Source organism: Sus scrofa, chromosome 6 (assembly GCF_054392235.1).
Source record: "Sus scrofa isolate SSC_HxYL_T2T_F1_AM1 chromosome 6, Sscrofa_HxYL_maternal_Yorkshire_Landrace_v2.0, whole genome shotgun sequence".
Classification (NCBI taxonomy): Eukaryota; Metazoa; Chordata; class Mammalia; order Artiodactyla; family Suidae; genus Sus; species Sus scrofa.
In genome coordinates this window covers 50,535,630-50,562,655 of record NC_139388.1, presented here as the reverse complement: position 1 = coordinate 50,562,655, position 27,026 = coordinate 50,535,630, and the positions used below count along the sequence as shown (strand labels likewise).

General features: G+C 40.4%; 2 protein-coding genes and 1 pseudogene across 12 annotated transcripts in view; 2 read left to right on the top strand and 1 right to left on the bottom strand.

Moving 5' to 3' along the window:
• LOC102164415 (uncharacterized) lies at positions 1-22,924 on the top strand. Of its 10 annotated transcripts, none has more exons than XM_084960651.1 (6): positions 1-101; positions 5,327-5,395; positions 7,186-7,312; positions 8,138-8,233; positions 11,954-13,225; positions 22,699-22,924. In XM_084960651.1, exons 2-6 carry the CDS (start codon positions 5,387-5,389, stop codon positions 22,752-22,754), a joined length of 1,560 nt encoding a protein of 519 aa, XP_084816777.1. In that variant the 5' UTR covers positions 1-101; positions 5,327-5,386; the 3' UTR covers positions 22,755-22,924. The 10 variants fall into 10 exon arrangements, with proteins under 10 accessions (XP_084816777.1, XP_084816776.1, XP_084816778.1 ...); XM_084960650.1 differs by having other exon boundaries at positions 8,135-8,233; positions 22,699-22,879; XM_084960652.1 differs by lacking the exon at positions 22,699-22,924 and adding an exon at positions 16,556-16,743.
• Positions 10,693-11,306, bottom strand: LOC100512785 (ORM1-like protein 2 pseudogene; annotated as a pseudogene).
• Positions 22,925-25,289: 2,365 nt separating the features above from the next.
• LOC102164547 (uncharacterized) overlaps positions 25,290-27,026 on the top strand; it is an 86,886-nt gene continuing 85,149 nt past the window's right edge. For both annotated transcript variants that reach the window (XM_084960624.1, XM_013998421.3), the window contains exons 1-2: positions 25,290-25,406; positions 26,897-26,947. The gene's annotated coding sequence lies outside the window, so the exon portion shown is untranslated. The remainder of the gene's footprint in view (positions 25,407-26,896; positions 26,948-27,026) is intronic.

Genomic DNA, 27,026 nt, shown 5'->3' with positions numbered 1-27,026 from the left:
GTTTTGCTGGAACAAGTTGGGCAGCGCGGCGGCGGAAGGAGCTCAGGTGTCGAACTGTACAGGGACAGGTGGGACCCGGCAGGACACCGGGGAAGGTGAAGGTGAGGGGTTGTAACCCTGGCCCGGAGACTGGCGGGATAGTTGATAGACTATTTTAGGCTTGTGGCTCGTACAGCCGTGGTTGTAACTACTCAATTTTGTTGTAGAGTGAAAGCAGCCATATGTAATACATAAATAAATAGACGTGGCTGAGTTCTAATAGAACTTTACGGAACAAGCTGTGGGCCCACCAAATAGGAGCAGATTTGAAGGGCGAAATTTGCTATTTGATTTAGTGAATGCTAATATAGATGGTTTAATTTTTATGAAGAGTAGGGGTCAGTTGCAGTTTTTAAGCAGATAACTCAAAATACACATCTCCTTCTGACAATGGAAATTAAATTCCCTGGGACACCCATGGGAGAAATGCTCTGTTTCCAAAGCAGTTGTCAGATTTCTGGTAATATCTGAAATTGGAGCCTCACCTTTTATGTGAAAAGGCCTTTTAGTAGCTTGATAGCTTGTTCAGGAAAAAGAATAAAATGGATAGATGGAATTTATTTTGCGTTGAATTTGAGAGAGTAAAAGAAGCAGAAGATTCATATGCTAATATGTGTTATTGGCGTTCCTGTTGTGGCTCAGTGGTAATGAACCTGACTAGTACCTTTGAGGACACAGTTCCATCCCTGGCCTCACCCAGTGGGTTAAGGATCCCATTGTTGCCATGAGCTGTGGTGTAGGTCGCAGACACGACTCCAATCTGGCGTTGCTGTAGCTGTGGTGTGGACCGGCAGCTACAGCTTGGATTTGACCCCTAGCCTGGGAACTACCATATGTCCTAGGTGTGGACCTAAAAAGACCAAGAAAAAAAGTGTTGTTTATTCTTGTTCATTGATTGTGATGGATTCTGTGATTACAGTAAAAGCTGGTGAATATTGCACACCTAGAAGAGGGAATTGTATGGCATGTAGAGTTAAAGCTCACTAAAATTGTTTTTTAAATGCATACCTTTAGAAGTATTTTTTGGTGGCACAGTGGAAACAAATCCCACTAGTATCCATGAGGATGCAGGTTCACCACACAGTGGGTTAAGGGTCCAGCGTTGCTGTGAGCTGCTCAGATCCCACATTACTGTGGCTGTGGCTGTATGTAGGCCAGCAGCTGTAGCTCTGATTTGACCCTAAGCCTGGGAACTTCCATGTGCTGCATGTGTGGCCCTAAAAAGCAAAAAAAATAAAAATAATAAAATAAAATGGATACCCTTAAAAAATCAGGAAAAATAAGTGATGCATCCCCTATCCCCTCTTCTACTTGGTATTTACTTCAAAGTTTAGGCACTGCAGTAAGATTAAGGGGAAAAAAATGAGAAGTCTAACCATTGAAAAGCAACAAAAAAAAAGCAGATAATATAATTGTCTGCAGCGAAACAACAAAATATAGAAACTGTCTAAAAATTAGTAAGAAAAGAAAAATCACATATGTAAGTACCAAAGTTCAATGGCATTTATCTTTTGGAGCAATCGCTAGCTTCTTTTGGAAAGGAATTACTAGGATTGGGAAAACTGGATCAATGAATAAATGCTTCTGTAATTTCCTAGTTATTGCTAAATCCCCCTCCTTTGAAGTTGTACATTTACTCAAGCAACAAATTATTGAGGGTTTTCCCACAGGATCTCCCACAGAATATACTGTCAAACTTTTAGATATTTTCCATTGCCATTCGACTCTCAGTGTAGTTTAATCAGTATTTCTGTTGTCATGAGCCACATTAAGCATCTCCTTATATCCTTCAGTGTATTTGCATTTGTTTTTCAGTGAACTCTCCATTTTTGTTGACCATTTTTCCTTAGGAGTGTTATTCTTTTTTGTTTTTATTTATTTTTTTTATTTTCTGTTTTTAAAGCTATTTCATATATTATTTACGTTAACCTTTTCTCTGTAATATAAATTCCAAAAGCCCTTTTCCAGGTTGTCATTTATCCTTTTCTTTTGCTTATGGTATCTTTCCATTCAATCAAAATACAATTTTTGTAGTAAAATACCCATCTCTCCCTTATTACTTGTAGATTTGGCTCATGGCTAGTTAAAATTTTCTAATTCCTGGATTTTAGAAAAATCCAGGCATTGACACTTCTTATATTTCATGCTTTTATTTCTTTTTATTTTTTTGGCCATCCCGTGGCATATGGAGTTCCTGAGCCAGGGATCAGATGCAAGCTGCAGTTGTGACCTATATCATAGCTGCAGCAATGCAGGATCCTTTAAACCGCTATGCCAGGCCAGGGATCTAACCTGCATCCTAGCATTGCAGAAACGCCACCAATTCTGGTGCACCACAGAGGGAACTCCTGATTTAGATTTTTTTTTTTTTTGTCCTTTTAGGGCTGCGCCCACAGCATACAGAGGTTTCCAGGCTAGAGGTTGAATCAGATCTGTAGCTGCCGGCCTATACCACAGCCACAGCAACTCAGGACCCGAGCTATGTCTGCGACCTACACCACAGCTCACGGCAATGCTGGATCCTAAACCCACTGAGTAAAGTCAGGGATTAAACCTGCATCTTCATGGATGTGGTGATAAGGAGATTTCCTCAAGTTTCTGTATGATATGAGTCAGCCAAGGGGCCTTAAATTAAGAGAGATTAAGACATGGGGCAGGAGAGAGGCAGACAGGGATTCTTTGCCATTTAAAAGGGAGCTATTTGGAGTTCCTGTTGTGGCACAGCGGAAACGAATCTGACTAGGAACCAAGAGGTTGCGGGTTCAAACCCTGTCCTCACTCAGTGAGTTAAGGATCCGGTATTGCCATGAGCTGTGGTATAGGTTGCAGACTCGGCTTGGATCTGGCATTGCTGTGCCTGTAGTGTAGGCCAGCAGCTGTAGCTCTGATTCAACCCCTAGCCTGGGAACTTCCATATGCCATGGAAGCGGCCCTATAAAGCAAAAAAAAATTTAACAGATAAAAACAAGTAAATAAAAGAGAGCTATTTAGGAAGTTCTGTTGTGGCACAGTGGAAATGAATCCAACAAGTATTTAGTATCCATGAGGATGCAGGTTCAATCCCTGGCCTTGCTCAGTGGGTTAAGGATCCAGCATTGCCATCAGCTATGGTGTAGGTAACATGCAGTTCGAATCCCACATTGTGCGGTTGTGGTATAGACTGGCAGCTCCAATTCAACCCCTAGCCTGGGGAGCTTTCATATGCCACAGGTGCGGTCCTAAAAAGCAAAAAATAAAATAAAATAAAGAGACCATTATGTCTTTTAAATAAACCATCTATTGGGACCTATTGGGAGATGAGAGTTCCATTAAATACCTTTCCAGGAGTTCCACTGAATACCTTTCCAGCCATGTGTACTTTGAGAAGTGAAATGTGTGCCTTGGTTACTATTATGTCAGGAACTCTGAAGGGAATATAGATTATCCTGGTAAGGCCTTGTATATGTAGAGACATGTGTGGCTTTGGTTCATATTCGAGTATCCGTAAGGCAAGAACTTCCCAGAGTTCTTTACCCTTAGAGGGGCAACTCTTAGGCAGTGGCCCAAGAGTTTGTAAATATATGCAGATGAGGCCATTTGTTGGTCAGGACATTTGTGCAAAGATGCCTTCCTAAAGTTTGACCACTTGTTCTGACCCTTAGATCCTGTCCTTTGTGGGGGCATCTACAAAGTGGGACTCAAAATTTGAAAAACTACATGTTCAAGAAGGGAATCGTGTTTTAGAATATATGAGGAATTATTACAACTCAACAATAAAAAGATATATAACCAGATTTTTTAAATGAACAAAGAATTTAAATACACATTTCTCCAAAGAAGAAACACAGATGACCAATAAGCATGTAAAGGTGTTTAACATCATTAGGAAAAAGCAAATCAAAATCACAATGACATACCACTTCAAACTCACCAGGATGAATTTAATATAAAAGATGGTGAGAATGTGGAAAAAGTGGTTCTTTAATATATCTTTAGTGGAATTGTAAGATTATACAGCTTCTTTGAAAAAAGAATTTGGCAGTTCTTTTGGAGTTCCCGTCGTGGCTCAGTGGTAACAAACCCGACTAGTATCAGTGAGGACTCGGGTTCGATCCCTGGCCTTGCTCAGTGGGTTAAGGATCTGGCATTACCATGAGCTGTGGTGTAGGTTGAAGACGTGGGTCTGATCCCCAGTTGCTGTGGCTGTGGTGTAGGCCAGCAGCTCTGATTTGACTCCTAGCCTGGGAACTTCCGTAAGTCACAGGTGCAGCCCTGAAAAGCAAAAAAAAAAAAAAAAAAAAAGAAGAAGAATTTGGCAGTTCCTCAAAATGATAAACATACTGTTACCATATGATCCAGCAATTCCACTCCTAGGTGTATATATCTAAGAGAATGTATGTCCACACAAAAACACTCTCTAGAATGTTCTTAGCATTATTCATAGTAACAGTAAGTGAAAACAATACAGATGTCCATCAACTGATGAATGGGGAAAAAAGTGGTATATTCACACAGTGGAATATTATTTAGCAACTAATAAGTGTAAAGAATTGATCCATGCTGCAACATATGTGAACCTTGAAACATTATGCTGTGGGAGAGAAGCCTATCACAGAAGACCACATATTGTATGATTCCATTTATATGAAAGGACTAGAATAAACATATTTGTAGCCACAAAGAGTAGATTAGCAGTTGCCTGGGTCTAGGGGAACAAGAGTGGGAAGTGATTGCTAGTGGGGATGCGGTTTGGTTTTTGGATAATGAGAATATTTTAAAATTAGATGGTGATGGTGGTTGAGCATCTCTGTGAATATACTAAAAACCACTCAGTTATACTTTTAAAAGGATGAATTTATGGAATGTGAGTTATATGTCAATGAAGGTATTATGAAAATAAACAAATATAAAGGAGTTCCCGTCATGGCTCAGTGGTTAACAAATCCAACTAGGAACCATGAGGTTGCAGGTTCGATCCCTGGCCTTGCTCAGTGGGTTGGGGATCTGGTGTTGCCGTGAGCTGTGGTGCGGGTTGCAGACGCAGCTCGGATCCTGCGTTGCTGTGGCTCTGGCATAGGCTGGCGGCTGCAGCTCCGATTCAACCCCTGGCCTGGGATCCTCCATATGCCGCAGGAGCGGCCCAGAAGATGGCAAAAAGACCAAAAAAAAAAAAAATATATATATATATATATAGTCATGGAAGGGATCAGGTGCCATGAAAAGGGAAGGAAATATTTGTCTTAACATAGTCATTTGAAAGCAGACCTCTTCTTATGTTTTTTTTTTTTTTTCCCCTCTGTATTCTCAGGACTCTGCGTTTCTCCACAAGAAGAAGCCAGAGGAGGATTAATAATTTGCTGTTTTAAGCATGCCCCATGTGAGTTGGTATTTCTTCTTCCTTTCATCAGATAGTCTTAGTTTTGTAAGATATGAATGTTCAGTATTCTTTTTTTTTTTTTTCTTTTTTGTCTTTTTAGAGCTGAATCTTTAGCATGTGGAAGTTCCCAGACTAGGGGCTGAATCAGAGCTGCAGCTGCCAGCCGTGTTACACCACAGTCACAGCAACTTGGGATCCAAGTTGCATCTTGATTTATTCCACAGCTCACAGTGATGCTGGATCCTTAACCCACTGAGTGAGACCAGGGATTGAACCCACATCCTCAAGGATACTAGTCAGGTTCTTAGCCCACTGAGCTACAACAAGAACCCTCGAATATTCAATATTCTTATCTCCAGACTTTCTACCTTGGTAAGCCATCCAGATGGGCTCTCCTACTCACTCTCATTCTAGTTAATTCTAGTAAGTGGGAATGAGCCCCAGGCTTTCTTCAACTGCCTCTTTCTTCTCTAGCCATATTTAGGGGTCTATTCTGCAAATTAGGAAATGTATTGAGGAAAGAGTAGAACCTCTCCTCTCAGAATATGGTTTGATAATTTCATCTTTCTCATTGTCCTTCATTTTCTGGTTGCTTAGGACAGAAATAGGTGAGATCTTTGGTCTATGAGTCTTTTAAGATTCAAAATGTGATCAAATGCAGGGTTGAGAACAGAAACGGTATCATGTCAGTGAATACCAGGCAAAGTCCATTTTGTTTTTTTGTGTGTTTTTTTGTCGTTTCTAGGGCCGCACCTGTGGCATATGGAGGTTCCCAGGCTAGGGGTCTGATTGGAGCCGTAGCCACCAGCCTACACCACAGCTCACGGCAACGCCAGATCGTTAACCCACTGAGCGAGGCCAGGGATCGAACCCACATCCTCATGGTTCCTAGTCGGATTCATTAACCACTGAGCCACAATGGGAACTCTGCAAGGTACATTTTGAATTTGAATAGTGTGTGTAAGTCAAGGGCCACATCTGTGTGAATATAGCTCATCTTTCTGTGCTTTCTGTTGCTCAGAATAATCAGAGCGTGTGGTGAGCAATGATGAGTGGTAACGTGGTCAGCCGGGGTTAGATGGTTGAGAATTTAAGAAACAAAGCTGCAAAGGACATAAAGGAGTACAAACTAAATACCAGAAAATAAGAAAATGATTACAATAATAATATGGAATATTACGTTGCTTATAAAAATAATATATATGAAGGGATTTGCCAGGACAAGGGAGAATATTATTGCTAAGTTATTCTGAGACTTGAGTTGGAAATAAATTCTTAAATTATATAGAAATCTTATTTTCTAAGATAAACATTTAAAAGACATTTGGAATGTGCCCATCAGGTTTTGTTTTTTTTTTCTCCTTCCCTTCTTCCTTTGTCCTCTCCTTCTTCCCTGCCCCCACTTCTCCCCTCCCTTTCTTCCTTTCTTTTTGTTATTTTCATTTCTTTAAAGGGAAAAAGGGAGGCGGGAACTTGCAGCTTATTTGAGAATTTGCATGTGTTATGTGCTTGCACACAGTATTTCATTTAATCAGAAAACTCCACTTACCTGGCTTTTGCTCATTCCTGTGACTGTTTCCAAGAAGCTAAAGTCACAGGAATGTTGAGAGACTGTTTAGATGCTCTCTATTTATCATACGCATTTCCTTTCCATCCCTTAATCATATTGCAAGCTTCCACCTTCAACATATGTCCATTTTGGCCCATTTATGTCATACTTTTCTTCTCCCCTCATTACTTCTACAAAATATTTTTTTATTTTACTGTTCACCCTGGGTTTGTCATTTCAGAGGTTAGTGTTGTTCACGGATGTGGCCATAGACTTCTCTCAGGAGGAGTGGGAGTGCCTGGACTTGCAGCAGAAGGATTTGTACAGAGATGTGATGTTGGAGAACTATAGCAACCTGGTCTCACTGGGTAAGTTTGCTCCCAGTCATTCATTTTCACTCAGTGTGAAATCTGGAAAACGTTTCAAATGCCTCGCTGAATTTCAGACCCCTAGTCCCAAATAAATGTTTTGTGCCTCATAGACTTGGAAATGGACATCTCCTTGTGGCACCTTTATCTTCTCTGTTCTTCACATATCTTTCTTCTGCATCTCTCTGTAATTGACCTTCTTACTTGATGAACGGTGGACTCAGTTTTTTTTTTTTTTTTTTTGTCTTTTTGCTATTTCTTTGGCCGCTCTCACGGCATATGGAGGTTCCCAGGCTAGGGGTCTAATTGGAGCCGTAGCCACCGGCCTACACCAGAGCCACAGCAACGCGGGATCCGAGCCGCGTCTGCAACCTACACCACAGCTCACGGCAACGCCGGATCGTTAACCCACTGAACAAGGGCAGGGACCGAACCCGCAACCTCATGGTTCCTAGTCGGATTCGTTAACCACTGCGCCACGACGGGAACTCATGTTTTTTTTTTTTTTTTTGTCTTTTTGCTATTTCTTTGGGCTGCTCCCGTGGCATATGGAGGTTCCCAGGCTAGGGGTCGAATCAGAGCTGTAGCCCCCGGCCTACGCCAGGGCCACAGCAACACAGGATCTGAGCCATGTCTGCAACCTACACCACAGTTCACGGCAACGCCGGATCGTTAACCCACTGAGCAAGGCCAGGGACCGAACCCGCAACCTCATGGTTCCTAGTCGGATTCGTTAACCACTGCGCCACTACGGGAACTCCTGGACTCAGTTTTAATTCTGGACAAGCAGAGCATAACGATATTCGTTTCCATTCTTCCAAGCAGGATTTTCCATTTCTAAACCAGATGTGCTCTCTTTACTGGAGCAAGGGAAAGAGCCTTGGAAGGTTGTGCAGGATGTGACGAGCGGTCAGAGCCCAGGTGAGTAAAAAATGATCAGGCAAAGGGAGGCCGTTTTAGATAAAAGTCAGATTGCTTAATCAGTTGGCCACAGCTTTGAGTTATTAACTCAGAAGTAAATTCCAACCAAGGCCTTTTACTCCAAGACCTGTGGAATCAAATCCTGAGCCCTGGAGGGCAAAACTGTTTAAGCATCAGTTACCAAGAGAAACCCCTTCTTTGCTTAATTTACCATTTCCCTGATTTTCTTTCATGTCCCCCTGTTTTTTTCAGTGATAACCATTTTGTATTTTTGATCTGGTGAAATCTATACGAGCCTTTATCCAACAAATATTTTAAATACCCGCTATATTCTAGGTGTGAAAATATAACTGTAAACAGGAAAAATCCCTACCTACATGGATCTTTCCTATCAGAAGAAATAATATCAAATAAGAATATACAGAGAATTATGAATGTTATGAAGCAAAACGAAAAGCATAGAGAATCATGAAGTAATCAGGGAAGTATTTTCATTAGAAAACGTCCTCAGGTTTGAAAGGGACATGAGGAGTTCCCGTCGTGGCGCAGTGGTTAACGAATCCGACTAGGAACCATGAGGTTGCGGGTTCGGTCCCTGCCCTTGCTCAGTGGGTTAACGATCCGGCGCTGCCGTGAGCTATGGTGTAGGTTGCAGTCTCGGCTCGGATCACACGTTGCTGTGGCTCTGGCGTAGGCCAGTGGCTACAGCTCCGATTCGAGACTAGCCTGGGAACCTAGCCTGGGAACCTTCATATGCCGCGGGAAATAGCAACAACAACAACAAAAAGACAAAAGACAAAAAAAAAAAAAAAAAAAGAAAGGGACATGAATAAAGTGCTGGAGCAATTCATGCAAATTCTCAAGAGAAGAGCATTTTAAGGCAGAGGGATTAGCAATTACAGAGAAACTGAGGTAGAAATGAATTTGTTGCTTTTGAGGATCAGCAGATAAACAAGTGTGGGCTCAGGTGAAATGAGAAAGAACAGAAATAGAAGAAAGTAATGTATCAGTATAGATTCATCAATTTTAACAAATGTACCACACCAATAAAAGGTATTAAGTTATTGATAATAAGAGAATGGGGGGGTGCAAAGAAAGGGGGCATGTGGGACCTTTCTGGACTTTGTCGATTTTTCTGTAAACCTAAAACTACTCTAAGAGGTAGTCTTATTTAAAAAATGAAAGATGCACTATAGCATGGGTCTATACCAATTCTTCCAATTCAAATTCCGAACTGTAGGGTTTCTTTTTAACCCTTTTTAAGGTCATGAAGCTGCATCTGTTTTCTCCCATGCCAGGAGTCCCAGTTATCAGGATGCAATTATAATATCAGATAATTATGTATTTTAGCCCACATTATCTAGGAACCCTCCAACATAAGAAGATCAACAGTACCAGTAACAGTATGATTACTCAGAACACTTTGAAATAATCGTTTTATCAGTTTTTGTTCCCCGCATAGAATATATCTCACAATCAAATTTCTATGTTTGAAAGTTATTTGAAGTAGTTTCCTTGTATGGCTATGCCACCAGTTGTACAGTTGTAAATACTGGTTCTTTTTATTTATTTATTTATTTATTTATTTGTCTTTTTGCTATTTCTTGGGCTGCTCCTGTAGCATATGGAGGTTCCCAGGCTAGGGGTCGAATCGGAGCTGTAGCTGCCAGCCTACGCCAGAGCCACAGCAACTCAGGACCCGAGCCTCGTCTGCAACCTACACCATAGCTCACGGCAGCGCCGGATCGTTAACCCACTGAGCAAGGGCAGGGACCGAACCCGCAACCTCATGGTTCCTAGTCGGATTCGTTAACCACTGCGCCACGACGGGAACTCCACTGGTTCTTTTTTTTTGTCTTTTTAGTGCTGCTCCCTTGGCATATGGAGGTTCCTAGATTAGGGGTCTAATCGGAGCTGTTGCTGCTGGCCTATGCCAGAGCCACAGCAACTCGGGACCTGAGCCGCGTCTGCAACCTACACCACAGCTCACGGCAATGCCAGATCATTAACCCACTGAGCAAGGCCAGGGTTTGAACCTGCAACCTCATGGTTCCTAGTTGGATTTGTTAACCACTGCGCCACGACGGGAACTCCCACTGGTTCTTTTTAAAATCATTTTCAAATTTTAAGCTATGCTTTCTTTCTTTATCTTTTTTTAAACTTATTTTTCTATTTTAATTTTTAAAAATTTTAATTTAATTTAATTTAATTTTATGAAAGATTATCTTCATTAGAAGAACTACACAGCAAAACAGAGCTGGAAGGTAGTAGGAGTGGATGATATTGAAAAACATAACGAAAAAGCTGCCCAAGCATGGTTTCCTGCTGTGCAGGAGAGTGATTGGGCCCTCACCTCACCTGTCTTTCCTGATTCAAAGAAACCTGCTCCTAGCAGGGCTGGGCTCAGAGAACCCCATTTTCCAACAAAAACTTGGGAAAAGTTAGAGTTTCCAGTGGGAGTATGGAAAAGGTTGTATAGTTCTTAGGGTTTCAGGATACAAAAGACAGTTTGGAGAAAGGAGAGACGTTACAGCCCTTTGTTCCAGTGTCCCCAGGCTCATCCCTCATTATTTGTTGATGCCAAAGAGACGAACGCCGTGGAATTGGGGCAACTTAGGCAGCAGTACACTGAGCAATGAGGCTGTGTTGATGAGGAAGTGAGCAGCATCATACTTGGTGTAGAAACTGGCCAAGAGGTAGACTACAATAGGAGAGATGCTGAGGAATTTGCAGGAAGAGGTAAATTGAAGCCCGAAGTCCATCTGTTCCCAGCATGTAAGTAGCCAAGCCTTTCCTTAGTTGGGGGTCCCATAAGTGTGTCCCTTTCATGGTATGTAGGAAAACATACATAGCCAAGTTATGGATGACATTGGTCTCAGGGTCCAGACAACAGGAATGCTGAAGAAGAGGATGCTGAGTAGAACCATGTGCAGCAGTCCTACCAAGATGATGTAGGTCAGCTATTCATCACTCGAGTGTTGGGGTTTACTTCACTGTGTGCCACCCCCACATTCATCCTGCCAGCTTCGGAAACCTGTCCGGCTCGGGGCACTCTTCTTCTTCCTCCTACACCTGTGGTCTCCAGGAAGCTCTTTCTCTCTCTCTTTTTTTTTAAGGGCTGCACCCATGATATGTGGAAGTTCCCAGGCTAGGTGTTGAATCGGAGCTGTAGCTGACAGCCACAGCCACAGCAATGCAGGATCTGAGTGGCATCTGCAATCTACACTGTAATTCATGGCAACGCCAGATCCTTAACCCACTGAGTGAGGCCAGGGATCGAACCCGCAACCTCATGGTTTATCACCTTATGGTTGGGAAAGTTTTCCCCATTCCTAGGTTATAGAAGAAGTTACCCAAGTTTTATTCTAGCTATTTGTGTCTTTTCATTTCTATAAGTAAGGACGACTGATCTATTTGGAATTTATCCTCCTGTATGGTCTAAGGAATTAATGCAGTTTCATCTTTTTGATGATATGTTTATCCTTATGTTTATCACTTTCATTTATTTAAAAGAGTCCATCTTTTCCATACTGCTTTTAGCTGCTACCTTTAGTGTATGCTAAATTTGCATTTGTAACTGTGTCTGTTTCTGGATGTTTTTCTGTTCCACTGGATCCATTGACATCTTATGATACTTAGTTTGAGTCTACTGTTTCTTAGAAGTTTCATTTTTCCAGAAATATGAAAATAGCTTTTGTTTACTTTCTTGTTGTCTTACAGAGTGGGAATCCAGGTGTGAAACCAGGAAGCTGTCTTCAAAAGGAGAAATTTATGAACTAGAAGCATCTCAGTGGGAGATAATAGAACAACTTACAAGCCATAAGTACAAGTGCAAAAGTTTTCAAGATAATCGGGAATGCAGAGACCAGTTTGAAAGCCAATTAGGAAATAAAGAAGGACTTTTTAGACGACTAGTAATCTATGAAGAAATGCCTGATTTTAGTCAGACCACATCCCTGATGTTACACCAGAGATTTCATTCAACTGAGAAATGCTATGAATGTGAAGCATGCAGAAAATACTTTATCCATGGCTTTCAACAGAGTGACTATCAGAAAAATCATTCTGATGAAAAATTCTATGAATGTGAAGAATGTGGAAAGGCCTTTATACAAGGCACACAACTTACTTACCATCAGAGGAGTCATGTTGCTAAGAAACCTTATGAATGTAAAGATTGTGAAAAAGCCTTTATTTGTGCTTCGCAACTTACTTATCATCAAAGAATTCACACTGGAGAGAAACCTTATGAATGTAAAGAATGTGGGAAGGCCTTTATTCGTAGTTCTCATCTTACTCAGCATCAAAGAATTCATACTGGTGAAAGACCCTATGAATGTAACGAATGTGGGAAGGCCTTTTTTCGGGGATCACAGCTTACTTACCATCAGAGAGTTCATACTGCAGAGAAACCCTATCAATGTAAGGAATGTGGAAAGGCCTTTATTCGTGGCTCTCAACTTACCGAACATCAGAGAATTCATACTGGTGAAAAACCCTATGAATGTAAGAAATGTGGGAAAGCCTTTAGTTATGGTTCACAGCTTACTCTACATCATAGACTTCATACTGGTGAAAAACCCTATAAATGCAAAGATTGTGATATGTCCTTTATTCGTGGCTCACAACTTACTGAACATCAGAGAATCCATACAGGTAAGAAACCACATGAATGTAAGCAATGTGGAAAGGCCTTTAACTATGGCTCACAGCTTATTCGACATCAGAGGATTCATACTGGTGAGAAACCTTATGAATGTCAACAATGTGGGAAATCATTTATTCGTGGCTCACAACTTACTGAACATCAAAAAATTCACACGGGTGAAAAACCCTTTGAATGTAAGGAATGCGGGAAAGCCTTTATTCGTGGCTCACATCTTACCCAGCATCAGAGGATTCATACTGGTGAAAAACCCTATGAATGTAAACAATGTGGGAAGGCCTTTATTTATGGCTCACAGCTGTCTCAACATCAGAGAATTCATACAGGTGAGAATCCCTATGAATGTAAGCAATGTGGGAAGATCTTTATTTGTGCCTCACAGCTTAATCTACATCAGATTTTTCATACTGGTAGAAAACCATATGAATGTAAGGAATGTGGTAAGACTTTTATTCGTGGCTCACAACTAACTTACCATCAAAGAGTTCATACTGGTGAGAAGCCATATGAATGTAGTGAATGTGGGAAGGCCTTTATTCGTGGTTCACATCTTACTCAGCATCAGAGAATTCATACTGGTGAAAAACCATACAAATGTAATGAATGCAGGAAGGCCTTTAATCGTGGATCACAACTTACTCAACATCTGAGAATTCATTCTGGTGAGAAGCCGTATAAATGTAATGAATGTAGTAAGGACTTCAGACGTCATTCACACCTTACTCAACATCAAAAACTTCATGATGGAGAAAAACTATATGAAAAAAATAATTTAGTAAATCATTTACCTGTTTGTCCATGACATACAGTTTTGGAATATCAGAAAGTTCAGATTATCAATGTGGGAATCCTTTTTCACTTTCACTCATAAGTAACTCACCTTCAGAGAATCCACAGTGAAGAAAGGCTAGATTAACATAAATGCAGAAAAAATAAATGCAGAATTACTTTCCCTCATATTTTAGTCCTTGTTATACATTAATGAATTCATAAGAGAACTCAACCCTCAAATGTAGGGTTCTCTTCTTCAGCATCATTCAGCATCATCTGAGTTCCACCATTTACTATGTGGGTGTTCCTTTGGAAAAGTTACTCAACCCATTTGTTTTAGTATCACCCTTTATAAAACATTAATATATATATAAATATATATTTCATCATAGTATCCTGCAGTTTAAAACTTAAGTACACGTAAAGTCTTAAGGAAACATGTATTGCATCGTTAATGCTTTAAAATGTTAGCTATCATTGTAAAGATTTTTATTTAGTGTTTTAATCATACTATTGCAGACTTTACAAATATAGTACATAAGATAAATTTTTCATCACTTTTTTTTTTTTTGGTCTTTTTAGGGCCACACCCACGACATATGGAGGTTCCCAGGCTAGGGGTCGAATTCCAGGCCCACATCACAGCCACACACAAGATCCGAGCCACGTTTGCAAACTACACCACAGCTCATGGCAATGCTGGATCCTTAACCCACTGAGCAAGGTCAGGGATCAAACCCACATCGTCATGGATACTAGTCGGGTTTATTAACCACTGAGCTACGATAGGAACTCCAATCTTTTCATCTCTCTTACTAAGCATCAGAGAAATCATCTTGGAACAAAACATTCTAATAATAATTTATGTGAGATTATACCTTCTTCTGAATCAAAATTACTACTAAAAGGAAACCCTAAGGGAAAAAAATAAGTGTTTTGGCTGTTACAAATAAAGCTGCTTGTGAACATTTGGTATAAATTTGTGTGAGCATAAAATCCCATTTCTCTGATATAAATGTCTAAGAGAGTAGTTTCTGGATTATACACTAAATGAACTTTTCTCATTTAAGAAATAGAGAAATCATGTTCCAGGTATCTTTTCCATTTTCCATTTCTACCGGGAACAGAAGTGACCCAGCTTTTCTGTATCTCTCTCAGCATTTGGTTTTGTCACCACTTTTTATCTTAGCAATTGTGATAGATGTGTAGTAATATCTCTTTGTGGGTTTAATTTCCATTTCTGTCGTGGCTGATGATGGTGAACATCTTTTATGTGCTTATTTGCCATACCTCCATTGTGGTGAAATGACTGTCTTTTACTCCTTCATTTTTGAGTTGTACCTTTTTTCTTAACTGTTGGATTTTGAAAGAGTGCTTTCTTTATTCTAGGTGATACTAGTTCTTTGTTGGAGATGTGGTTTGCAAAATTTTCTCTCAGTTTCATCCTTTTTTTTTTTTTTTGTCTTTTTAGGGCCACACCCACAACATATGGAGGTTCCCAGGCTAGGGGTCTAATCAGAGCTACAGCTGCCAGCCTATACCACAGCCACAGCAACTCCAGATCTGAATTGTGTCTGCGATCTACACCACAGCTCATGGCAATGCTGGATCCTTAACCCACTGAGTGAGGCCAGGGATTGAACCCAAAACGTCATGGTTCCCAGTCCGATTCGTTTCTGCTGCACCACGACAGGAGCTCCCCTCTTTTCATCCTTTTAGCAGGGTCTTTTGAGGAGCAAAAGTTTTTCGATAAGGTCTAGCTTGTTAATTTTTCCTTTTATGGATCTTGCTTTTGGTGTCCAATCTAAGGACTCCCTGTCTAGCTCCAGATCCCAAAGATATTCTAGTTTCTAACTGAAGTTTTCATGGTTTTATGTTTTCCCTTTAAATCTCTAATCCATTCTGAGTTAATTTTTGCATCCATTATGAGCTTTAGCTTCATGTTTTCTTGTTTGTTTTCTTTGGCTTACAGGTGTCTGGGTGCTCCAGTACCATTTGTTGAAAAGGCTAACTTCCTCTGTTGAATTGCTTTGTGCCTTTGTATTTGTGTCTGCCTATTTCTGAGTTTTCTGTTCTCTTCCATTGACCTATATGTCTGTCCCTCCTCCAATACCACACTGTCTTGGTTACTGTTTACTGTCACTCTATAGGATGTCTTAATTTTGGGTAGAGTGATTCCTCTCATTTTATCCTTTTAAAAATTGATTTAACCATTCTATGGGTTCCCTGGTGGCCTAGTGGTTAAAGATTCAGTGTTGTCACTGCTGTGGCTTGGGTTCCGTCCTTGGCCCAGGAATTTCCACATGCTGTGGGCATGGCCAAAAAAGTTTAAAAAATAAATGCCGAAAAATTAATGAATTTGACTTAACTCTTCTAGATCTTTTGCCATTTCATTTAAATTCTATAATAAGCTTACACACACACATGTGTGTGTGTGTATAAATTTGTTGAACTTTTAATAGAATTTTAATTTGCAGATAACTGTCATCTTTTACTATCTGATTCTTCCAATCCATGAACATGATATCTTTCCATTTTTAGGTCTTTTTTTTTTTTTTTTTTTTTTTGTCTTTTTTTTTTTGCTATTTCTTTGGGCCGCTCCCGCGGCATATGGAGGTTCCCAGGCTAGGGGTCCAATGGGAGCTGTAGCCACTGGCCTACGCCAGAGCCACAGCAACGTGGGATCCGAGCCGCGTCTGCAACCTACACCACAGCTCACGGCAACAACGGATCGTTAACCCACTGAGCAAGGGCAGGGACCGAACCTGCAACCTCATGGTTCCTAGTCAGATTTGTTAACCACTGCGCCACGACGGGAACTCCATTTTTAGGTCTTTATTGTGGGTTTAATTGTGTTTCTAAAATATTCTATTCCTAACTCTCAGTACCCGTGACTGTGACCTATTTGGAAATAGAGAATTTGCCGAGGTAATCAAATTAAGGTGAGTATCCTGCATAAGGATTCTCTAATGACTGGTATCCTTATAAGAAGAGGGAAATGTGGACACAAACACATAGGGAAAGCTGTTGTGAAATCAGAGGTAAGGTTGGAATGATCCATCTGCAGGCCCAAGAAACACCAAGGATTACTGGTAACCACCAGAAACTGGAAGGGGCAAGAAGGGATCATCCCCTAGAGCCTTTAGAGAAAGACTGGCCCTGCCAATACCTTGACTTTGGTCTTCTAACCCTCAGAACTGTGAGAAAAGAGTTCAGTTGTTTTAAACTAAATTTGTGGTAATTTGTTATGGCAGCCCTAGAAAACTAATATGGCCTTCCTCGATTTCTCTTATTAGGAGTTGTAATTTTTCACATACAGATCTCACTGGTAATTTGTAAGAATGCATCTAAGTGTTTCTTTTTCTTTTTTTCTTTTTTTGTCTTTTTTGCCATTTCTTGGGCCACTCCCGCAGCACATGGAGGTTCCCAGGCTAGGGGTCGAATCGGTGCTGTAGCCCCCCGGCCTACGCCAGAGCCTCAGCAACACGGGATCCGAGCCGCGTTTTCGACCTACACCACAGCTCACGGCAATGCCGGATCCTTAATCCACTGAGCAAGGCCAGGGACCAAACCCGCAACCTCATGGTTCCTTGTTGGATTTGTTAACCACTGGAGCCACCATGGGAACTCCCTAAGTGTTTCATTTTCTTTGGAAAATTTGTAAATGGTGTTGTGTTTTTGTTTTTAACCTATTCAACACTAGTATACACAAATTATATATGTACATATTCGTATGTACAGAATAATATACAAATTGTATAATTCTACCAAAAATAGATATCAGTATAATTTGTATATACAAATTTATGTATTTGTGTATACAAATATAATTGTATTTATTATATTTGTTCTTTACAAATAACTTGTACATTGATCTTGTAGTCTATGACCTTGCTGCAGAACTCAATAATTGGTTTTGGAAGGTATTTTTCTTAAGTACATTCTTTAGGATTTTCTGCATAGACAATCATGTCAGCTATAAACAGGGACAGTTTTTTTCTTCTGTCTTTTATTTAGCTTGACTTATTATAGTGGCTGTAACTTTCAGTGCTGCTTTGAATAACAATGGTGAGAGCATACATCCTTGCTTTATATCTGATCTTAGGGGGAAATATTCAGTCTTTCACCACTAACTATGATGTTAGCTATAGGTTTCATGTAGATGCTCTTATTTAAATTGAAAGAGGAGCTTCCTGTTGTGGCTCAGTGGAAACAAATCTGACTAATATCCATGAGGACGCAGGTTTGATCCCTGGCCTCACTCAGTGGGTTAAGGATCCAGCATTGCTGTGAGCTGTGGTGTAGGTCCCAGACATGGTTTGGATCTGGTGTTGGTGTAGGCCATCGGCTACAACTCCACTTTGACCCCTAACCTGGGAACCTCCATGTGCACAGGTGTGACCCTAAAAAGACAAAAATAAATAAATAAATTGAAAAGCGTTCCCTTCTGTTCCTAACTCCCTGAGAGGTTTTTCTCTTAGTCATGAATGGATATTGGATTTTATCAAATACTTTTTCTGCAGCAGTTGAAATTTTTCTGAAGTAGCTGATTATAGGATTTTCTTCTTCAACCTGTTAATACAGTGTATTACATTAAATTGTTTAATGTCAAACCTATCTTGTATACTGAAATAAATCCCACTCAGTCATGTTGTACAATTTCCTTGTTGGATTTAATTTGCTAACATTTTGATGAGGATTTTTTGTCTGAAATTATGAAAGATATTATTTTTTTCCCCCTAGTCTTTATCTCATTTTGCTAATACTGGCCAGTGTAGGAATGGCCTCCTGAGTTGAGAAGCATTCCTTCTCTTTTCTGGAAAAAGTTGTATAAAATTTGTGTTCATTCTTCAAATGTTTGTGAAAAATTGCCAGTGGAGCCACCTGGCCCTGAAGATTTCTTTTGGGGGAGCTTTATAATATAAATTCAGTTTCTTTAACAGTTATTTAGATGTTTGGGATATCTGTCTCATCTTTGTTGAGAGTCGGTAGTTTATGTTTTTTGAGAAATTTAGACGGATTAGTTCTACACTTGAAATTTCTCAACACTTTGGCCCCTAATAAAATTTTTGAAGCTCATTCTGTGGAGCTGGTAGCATAGCCTTAGTGTCAAAATAAAACAAGAGCAGATAATAATAGATAATAGCTATAAATGATAATAGATGTAAATGCTCTAAGTAAAATAGAACATCTAACGTACAATTAAAAGAACACAAAGTAATACCACTTATGTCTAAGATTTCTCTTTTCTAGGTTAAATACAACTCCAGAGCTTAGAAATTATATTTCTAAGACATGTTTATGATGGAAAAATGATTTGATGCCACCTCAAGCCATTTGCAGTCTCTTAGTGTTTGGTTTTGGGACATGATGTGTTCTTCAAGCTTCTTTGAGGGTGACCCAAATGGAGAAATAGTTTACATCACTCTCCAATATATACAAAATGTGAATAAAAATTTCATATAGTGCTGTTACTTAGAGAAGTTCATTGAAAACACATTTTCAATGAACTTCTGAATGATTATAGTCAAGTTTTAAGATTATTATTTGGCGCGTTCCCGTCGTGGCTCAGTAGTTAACAAATCTGACTGGGAACCAGGGGGTTGCCAGTTTGATCCCTGGCCTCGCTCAGTGGGTTAAGGATCCGGCGTTGCCGTGAGCTGTGGTGTAGGTCGGCAGCTACAGCTCCAATTGGACCCCTAGCCTGGGAATCTCCATGTGCCATGGGAGCGGCCCTATAAGAGGCAAATAGACAAAAATATATATATGTATATTTGGCTTAAGACAAATGCACCAAAATAAAAGCAAATAAAATTTTCTGGTATGCAAAAATAAATCTGAAATTTCTTTTATGTTAGATTCTGTTAACTGATTTCAGGGTTTTTATTCATGAAATTTTGAGGGTTTTTTTCTCTCAGGGAAGGAACGCTTTTTTTTTTTTTTTAAGGTATAACTGTTATAAACATTATTTTAGTTTCAGGTATACAACATGATTATTCAGTATTTGTATACATTGCAAAATAATCACAATAAGTCTAGTTATCATATGTCACCATAAGTAGTTACAGAATTTTTTTTCCTTGTGATGAAAACTTTTAAGATTTACTTTCTTAAAAAGAAAGTAAAGAGTTTGCTTCATGGCTCAGCAATAACAAATCTGACTAGTATCCATGAGGACGTGGGTTTGATCCCTGGCCTCACTGAGTGTGTTAAGGATCTGGCATTGCCATAAGCTGTGTCACAGACACGGCTTGGATCCCATGTTGCTGTGGCTGTGGTGTAGGCTGGCAGCTGTAGGTCTGATTTGACCAGAATTTCCATGTGCCGCAAGTGTGGCCCTAAAAAGCCAAAAAAAAAAAAAAAAAAAAAAAAAAAGATTTACTTTCTTAGCAACCTTCAAATATGTAATACAGTATTACTCAGTGTAGTTACTATGGTAAGTATGCTAAGTGTTTATCCCCATGACTCACTACTTTATAACTAAAGTTTGTACCTTTTGACACCCATCACTCATTTCACCCATCACCAATCTTACCTGTTCTCTATGACTTTGGTGGAGTTTTTTTTTTTTTAGATTCCACATGTAAGATCATATGACATTTGTCTCTTGTTTCGCATTAGCATTATAAAGCACTTTATTTGATTTTTCATTGTTCACACTATCAATGCTAGTATCCCAACAGTTCTCAAACACTTAAATTTATGATTTAATCTGTTGATTTATATATTCATTGGCCCTAAAAAGATAAGTTCTAAAGTTATCTAGCCAAGACACACTTCCTTAATATTTTTATTAACTGTTATCTTACTGTTTAACAAAATTTAAAATATCAATATGTATAATTTAGATACACTGTGATTTGCCAAATTTAGGGAGGTTCCCAGGCTAGGGGTCAAATTGGAGGTATAGCCGCCGGCCTATGCCACAGCCACAGCAACACTGGATCTGAGCCTCATCTGCGACCTACACCACAACTCAAGGCAATGCCGGATCCTTAACCCACTGAGCGAGGCCAGGGATCGAACCGTTAACCTCATGGTTACTAGTCAGGTTCGTTAACCGCTGAGCCAGAGGGGGAACTCCAAATTTGTATTTTTATACACACATTATTTTCACATATGACTGAATTGCCCTTGTGAAATTACATAATGCATTTCCCCCAAAACAGGAAATTATGACAACTAAACATGATGGGGAAAAAAAATCTCCTGATTTGATAAACTAACATGTTAAAACTAGTGAATACCTTTCCATAGGTTTCTTTATGTTTAAATGTACATTTTTGTAGGTGGTTGTTTGCAGGTATTTTGCATATTTAAACAGGATCATTGCATGGACCTCAGTCTGCCGCTTTTCCTATATAATACATCATAGACATCTTTCCAGGTACATATTTTCATATTGGTATCTGCAGAATACAACGTATATATGTATATAGAAGTAACACATGTTGAAATTGTTCCTCTCTTGATGACCATTCATGATTCCAGTTCTCTGCTATTTCAAACACTTGTCCATAAACATTTTTATACACAAATAATTGTGTATTTCTGTAAGATAAGATTCTTTTACATCCGATTTGTGAATCAGAGTATTTTTATTGCAATAGTAACTGATTATTTTCCAAATACAGTACATTCAGTCTTGTTAACAGTGTGATGAGGCGTTCCCGTCGTGGCTCAATGGTTCTGTAGCTCCGATTCGACCCCTAGCCTGGGAACCTCCATATGCCGCAGAAGCGGCCCTAGAAAAGGCAAAAGGACAAAACAAACAAACAAACAAACAAACAAAAACAGTGTGATGAATTGCACATTTCCCCACAGTCTAAAGAGCACTTGGTGCTCTTTGTCAGCCTTACTGATGAAAAAAATAGGTCATTAATTTGAATTTGTTTAAATAATAGGTTTTTTTTTTTCACTTGCTTACTGGTCATCTGAATTTTCTGTAAACAACCTGTTGATAGCTTTTGCTCTGTTTCTATTATATTATTTTTTCCTTTCATTAATCTGTGGAGGTTTTTGTGTGTTTGTGGCTACTATCTCATATGCGTTACAAAAATAATTTCTCAGTCTAGCTTTTGTATTTTTTAATTTTTATTTTATATTGGAGTATATATTATGAATCAATGTTAAATTTCTTATGTGTATTCATATTAAATATAATGTTGAGTTTACTCAAAAATATTGAGCAAAAACCAAAAATATGTAAATAGATATAGAGATTAAGAAGATGGTGCAAAATATTCAGAACTGGTGAATCTAGATAAAGGCTATAGAGTGTATATCGTTAATGTTCTTTTGCTTTTCCTGTAGCTTTAAATTTTTTTTTTTGTTTTGTTTTGTTTTTTTTGTTGTTGTCTTATTGTCTTTTGTTGTTGTTGTTGTTGCTATTTCTTGGGCCGCTCCCGCAGCATATGGAGGTTCCCAGGCTAGGGGTTGAATCGGAGCTGTAGCCACCGGCCTACGCCAGAGCCACAGCAACGCGGGATCTGAGCCGCGTCTGCAACCTACACCACAGCTCACGGCAACGCCGGATCGTTAACCCACTGAGCAAGGGCAGGGACCGAACCCGCAACCTCATGGTTCCTAGTCGGATTCATTAACCACTGCGCCACGACGGGAACTCCTAAATTTTTTTAAATAAAAACTTAGGAAGGAGTTCCCATCATGGCTCAGCAGAAATGAATCTGACTAGTATCCATGAGGACACAGGTTCCATCCCTGGCCCCGTTCAGTGGGTTAAGGATCTGGTGCTGCCGTGAGTCGTGGTGTAGGTTGCAGACGCGGCTGGGATCTGGCCTTGCTGTGGCTCTGGTGTAGGCCAGCGGCTACAGCTCCGATGGGACTTCTAGCCTGGGAATCTCCATATGCCGTAGGTTCGGCCCCCAAAAGACCAAAAAACAAAAAACAGAAAAACGACTTAGGGAAAAATAATTATAAAAATACTGGAGTGCCTTAAATACTTTCCTGGGATCAGTGATTAAATGTCTGACTTATATGTACTGATATAAACCTAATCTTTTGACAGGTCAAAATCATTTGCCAGCATTAACAAGGAGTTTCAAAGAAAATGACCCAATGTGAGTAAGAGAATATACTTACCGGTACTATTCAAAAGGCAGCCACTACCACAGGGCTTTAGTTGCTGGCCTGAGAAATAAACCTTAAGGGTCTACAAGGCCAGAATGAGCCATGACCTCAATCTGAAATTGCCAGCTAATAAACAAACAAGGCACCTGGGGCCTATGAAAAACTATTGCCTGAGTATTCCTTTCTCTCTGCAGTCTTCTGCATGTTCTGGATTTTGCTACTTCCACAGAGGTTAGGTTCCTTGGTTCATTTTCTTGCTCCAAACCTTCATCTTTCTTTTAAATTTTAAAATTAAAACCTAAATACATGAATGATATGTTTGCCTTGTAAAGAAAAAAAGAGATTATCAGCAATGCTTAAAGTCCCCTTTGACACTTCTCCCTCCTAACTGCAATTCCTCTCTTCTAGCCTCAAAGGTTACCGTTGACACGAGTTATATCCTTCCATAAAGTCTTTACTGTTTTTTTGGCCACTCGCACAGCATGTGGATGTTCTCTGGCCCGGGATCAAACTTGCGCTACAGTTGTGGCCCGGAGTACAGCTGCCACAATGCAGGATCTTTAACCCGCTACACCACAAGGGAACTTCTTACTATATTTTTATATTAAGTATATCCCATAGTATGATTTTAAAAAAAGTCCTCTTTAGCTCCTGCGGTCTGTATTTCTATTGGTCTTAACTTTTGGGAGGTCAAAATACCTCTATGAATTTGCTAAAACTGCCTATACTTTCTCTAAAAGGAAAAAAATTACATTTATCCATACATAGAAAATGTCACAAATTTAATATACAACAAGAAGCCCATCTTGTGGACTCTATTCATCTCAGATTAACATCCTTGTTTTTCACTTTTAAACAATACCCTCCTTTTTCTTGCAAGCAATCATTACCACTATCAAAAGTCAAAAAAGAGAAAACTCAAAATCAAACAGACGTGGCTTGAGATCAATGCATGCAATCAAATTTAAAACTAGAATGGTTACTTCAAAAACAAAACAAAACAAAAAACCAATCTACGTCTCCCATGTATACTATGACAAAATGCTCCAGTTTGACAACTTGACCCACTCTAAGAGCAATTTGACCATCTTTGTTTTACATAGCTGTACTGGATCAAGCACAGTTCATTCTCTGAACATTCTCTTGAGTAGTAGCCACCAAACTTGCTACTCCACTCACATTATTGAGAGGAGATCAAAGTATTTGGTAAATGATCCTGAATATCAGACAAGTTTTATTAATTTTTTCCCCCTGAAGGAGTGGTGAAATGACAGCTCTATTTTCTTTGTGTTGTAAGTTCATAAGTTTGCGATTTTTTTTTTTTGAAAGTCCATGAGATTTTGAAATAAATGAAGACAAGGCCAGGCTTACCAACAGACCTATAGCCTTAAGCTCTTTTTTCTCTGTGAGCCAAGGTATGCTCAGAAAATAGGGACAATGGTTTGACCTAGAATTCAGGAAATCTGACTAATGCTGGACTCTACTAAAATTCACTCTGCTTATGTATAAAGTTATTCATTGTTTTATTAGTTGATGGTCTCTCAACCTTACCCAATAATGTCCCCTTAATAGTAGAAAAGAATGAATGCCCACTTTGAAGGGCAACGGCAGAGGAAAATGCAGTTACTCTAGGGATGCCTTAGACATTACCTTGCTTAAAAAACAAAACTGATGATTTGCATTCTTTCCATAATACATATATTTGATCCAACTGAAAAACCGTGTCTAAATCATTTGCTGGATGAACTGATAATCTTCTCCAGGCCATCAAATTAGTGTACAGGAAGAAATATACAGTCACATATATGCTCTTTTGTTAGTCAGACGCCTACAGACACCCTGAAATGTAGCCAAGAGATAAGTACATTTATATAACACAATCACCACCACCAGTCACGCAACCACAATCAATTATGAACACAAAACAAACCACAAACTGCAGAGGCCCCTTACTCTGTCGGACAATCCCACACTGTTATGTTACTACCACGCAGCTTCAAGTACGAGTCACCTCACGCCCAACAGCATGTAGCACATGCAATCACACACAGGTAGCTATATAACCATCCACTTGGCCACTGAGGGACTCAATCCAACCGAAAATATGTCACGTTGTCTCGCACACCCACAGTCACACAAACCAAAGAGCCTGGCAAGGCACAGACAGGGGTCTCATGCCAGTCCGACACGCAGGCGTGACCTCTGCACCTGCCCCACTGGCCGGTCCCACTTTCTACTGATCGGGTGCTGGGACCACCCAACTGGCTATCTCAGGCCCCAGGTGCCCGACCCTCGCGCCCCCTCCCCTCGTCTGCACAGTGCGCAGGCGTGCTCTCCCAGAAGGCTCCGGGGCGCGGCCGTTGGGGAGAGCTGGTTCTAGCGGCGGGTCCAGGAACCCAGCTGCGTTAGCGGACTGGGTCTCCTAGCAACCTGGCTGGCCAGCCATGGCCGGCGGGGAGCGGGACTACATTTCCCAGAGACATCACGTCCCGAACGCGGCTTCATTTCCGTTTGTTCGCGCGATTTGGGGGCCTTGCGTGGGGAGAGGGCTGCGTCTGCAGAGGAGCTTGGCCTGGCTCCCGCAGTGGGGGACGAACCTGAGACCAGGCGCCGGACCCTGGGCCCTGAACTGCACCGTCTGTGGAGGTGAGGATGTCCGGGATGCCAGGGCGGAAACGCTCAGGGGAAGCGTCACTGAAATTGCGTGTGTGGCGTGCCTCCTGCTGTTTGCGTGTGTGTGTGTGTGTGTGTGTGTGTGTCCGCCCGCGCGCAAGCTTGCGCGCCATCCAACCTGGCGTTGGTGATTGTTTGGGCGAATGGGCGTGTGGTGTTGTGGTTTTGTACATAAGCGTTTGTGTGAATGCAAGTTGTGACTCTGAGGGTGTGATGGTACTGCTATGAGTGCGTGCTTACCTGATTGGAAATGTGCTTATATGACAGTGTAATTGTGTGTGCTTATGACTGTGAGGTGTGCGACAGTGCTGTTGTGACAGGGTGTTTGGAAGTGTTTTGGTTTCTTTGAGGTCGTGTATGTGTGTTAATGGGGTTTGCCTGTGACTTTGAAGTGTTAGGACAGTATTTCTGTGACGGGATGTTTGTGATTGCTTGTTTCCTTGACTGGGTACTTGGTTGTGTTTTTCTGACTGTCTGATTGGATGACTGTGTGTATGCCATTTTCATGACTGTACGAAGAGAGTAAAAGTGCCCTTGTGTGTTTTGGGCTGTGTGTGTCCCCAGGGTGCTTGTATGTGCTTGAATGATTTGTGTGTATGCTCTTTTTATGATTGGATTTTAAGGCTAGGTGGTCAATGTAGCATTAACTTAGTGATTTTGATTGTGGAAATGTGATTGTGTGTGACTTTGTGTGGTCATTTGTATATTTTATAGTCTGTAACCTTATGGGAGTGTATTGGGATACAGAGGTGAAATTGCGTTTTTCCTGGTTCCATTCCGGGGCTGAATGCCTGTGTAGCAAGGCTTCCATGTGGCTTTGTCCTCCTCTGAGGACTTGACTTCTTTCCATTTTGACCACAGTGATTACCACCTCCTAGCCCCATTTCACACATGGCCTGTAGTGCTTCATTTTTCATATTCATCCTTAGTTTGCCCTGGGATTGTTGTTGTTGCTACCCTGCTGCTTATTAGTGCCCTCTAATCTTATAGCCCTAAGGGTTTGGGATGCAGAGAAGTGACAGGAAAGAAGTCAGAAAATGTGAATTCCTGAATGAAAAATATGAGTTAATTCTAACACACAGATAGGACCTTGGGAGGCACAATTTTAGAGCTGATAGTACCTTCAAGACAGGCCCCTTGGAAATGTAATGTGGTTCCAGGAGTGAGAATACTTCCAGAGAGCGTGCTAGAGGAGTCAGCCACACACTTTAGAACCTTTAGCACTCCGCTGCAGGGCTCTTTCTCCAGCAGACAGCTTTGAATCCACAGCCAAATTCTAGCCCAAGATAGCTGCGGTCTTGGCCCTTCTTTCTAATATAGAATGTGCAGAACTGTTCTGGTCGCCATCTGACTTTCCTCTCTGTTAAATGAGAGGTATATTGGCAGGGTGGGGGTTCTAATTTAGAGTATTCCCAGAGAAAGGCCCAGTATCTCATGATTCCTTTTACTTTCCCTGAGAGTAGCACCCAGAGGAAGAAAGAATGGCTGTTTTACAATCAAAAGGAAGCTCCAGGGTGAGTAGATGTTTCCTCTTTGCTTACTGAAATGCTTTTGTTTTTTCTCTATACAGGAATCTTTATTTTCTTTTTGAAA

Coding starts and splice junctions, on each gene's coding strand:
- LOC102164415 (XM_084960646.1), top strand. Junction 7,313..8,134: donor TAGCAACCTGGTCTCACTGG/GTAAGTTTGCTC, acceptor CATTCTTCCAAG/CAGGATTTTCCATTTCTAAA. Junction 8,234..11,953: donor GACGAGCGGTCAGAGCCCAG/GTGAGTAAAAAA, acceptor GTTGTCTTACAG/AGTGGGAATCCAGGTGTGAA.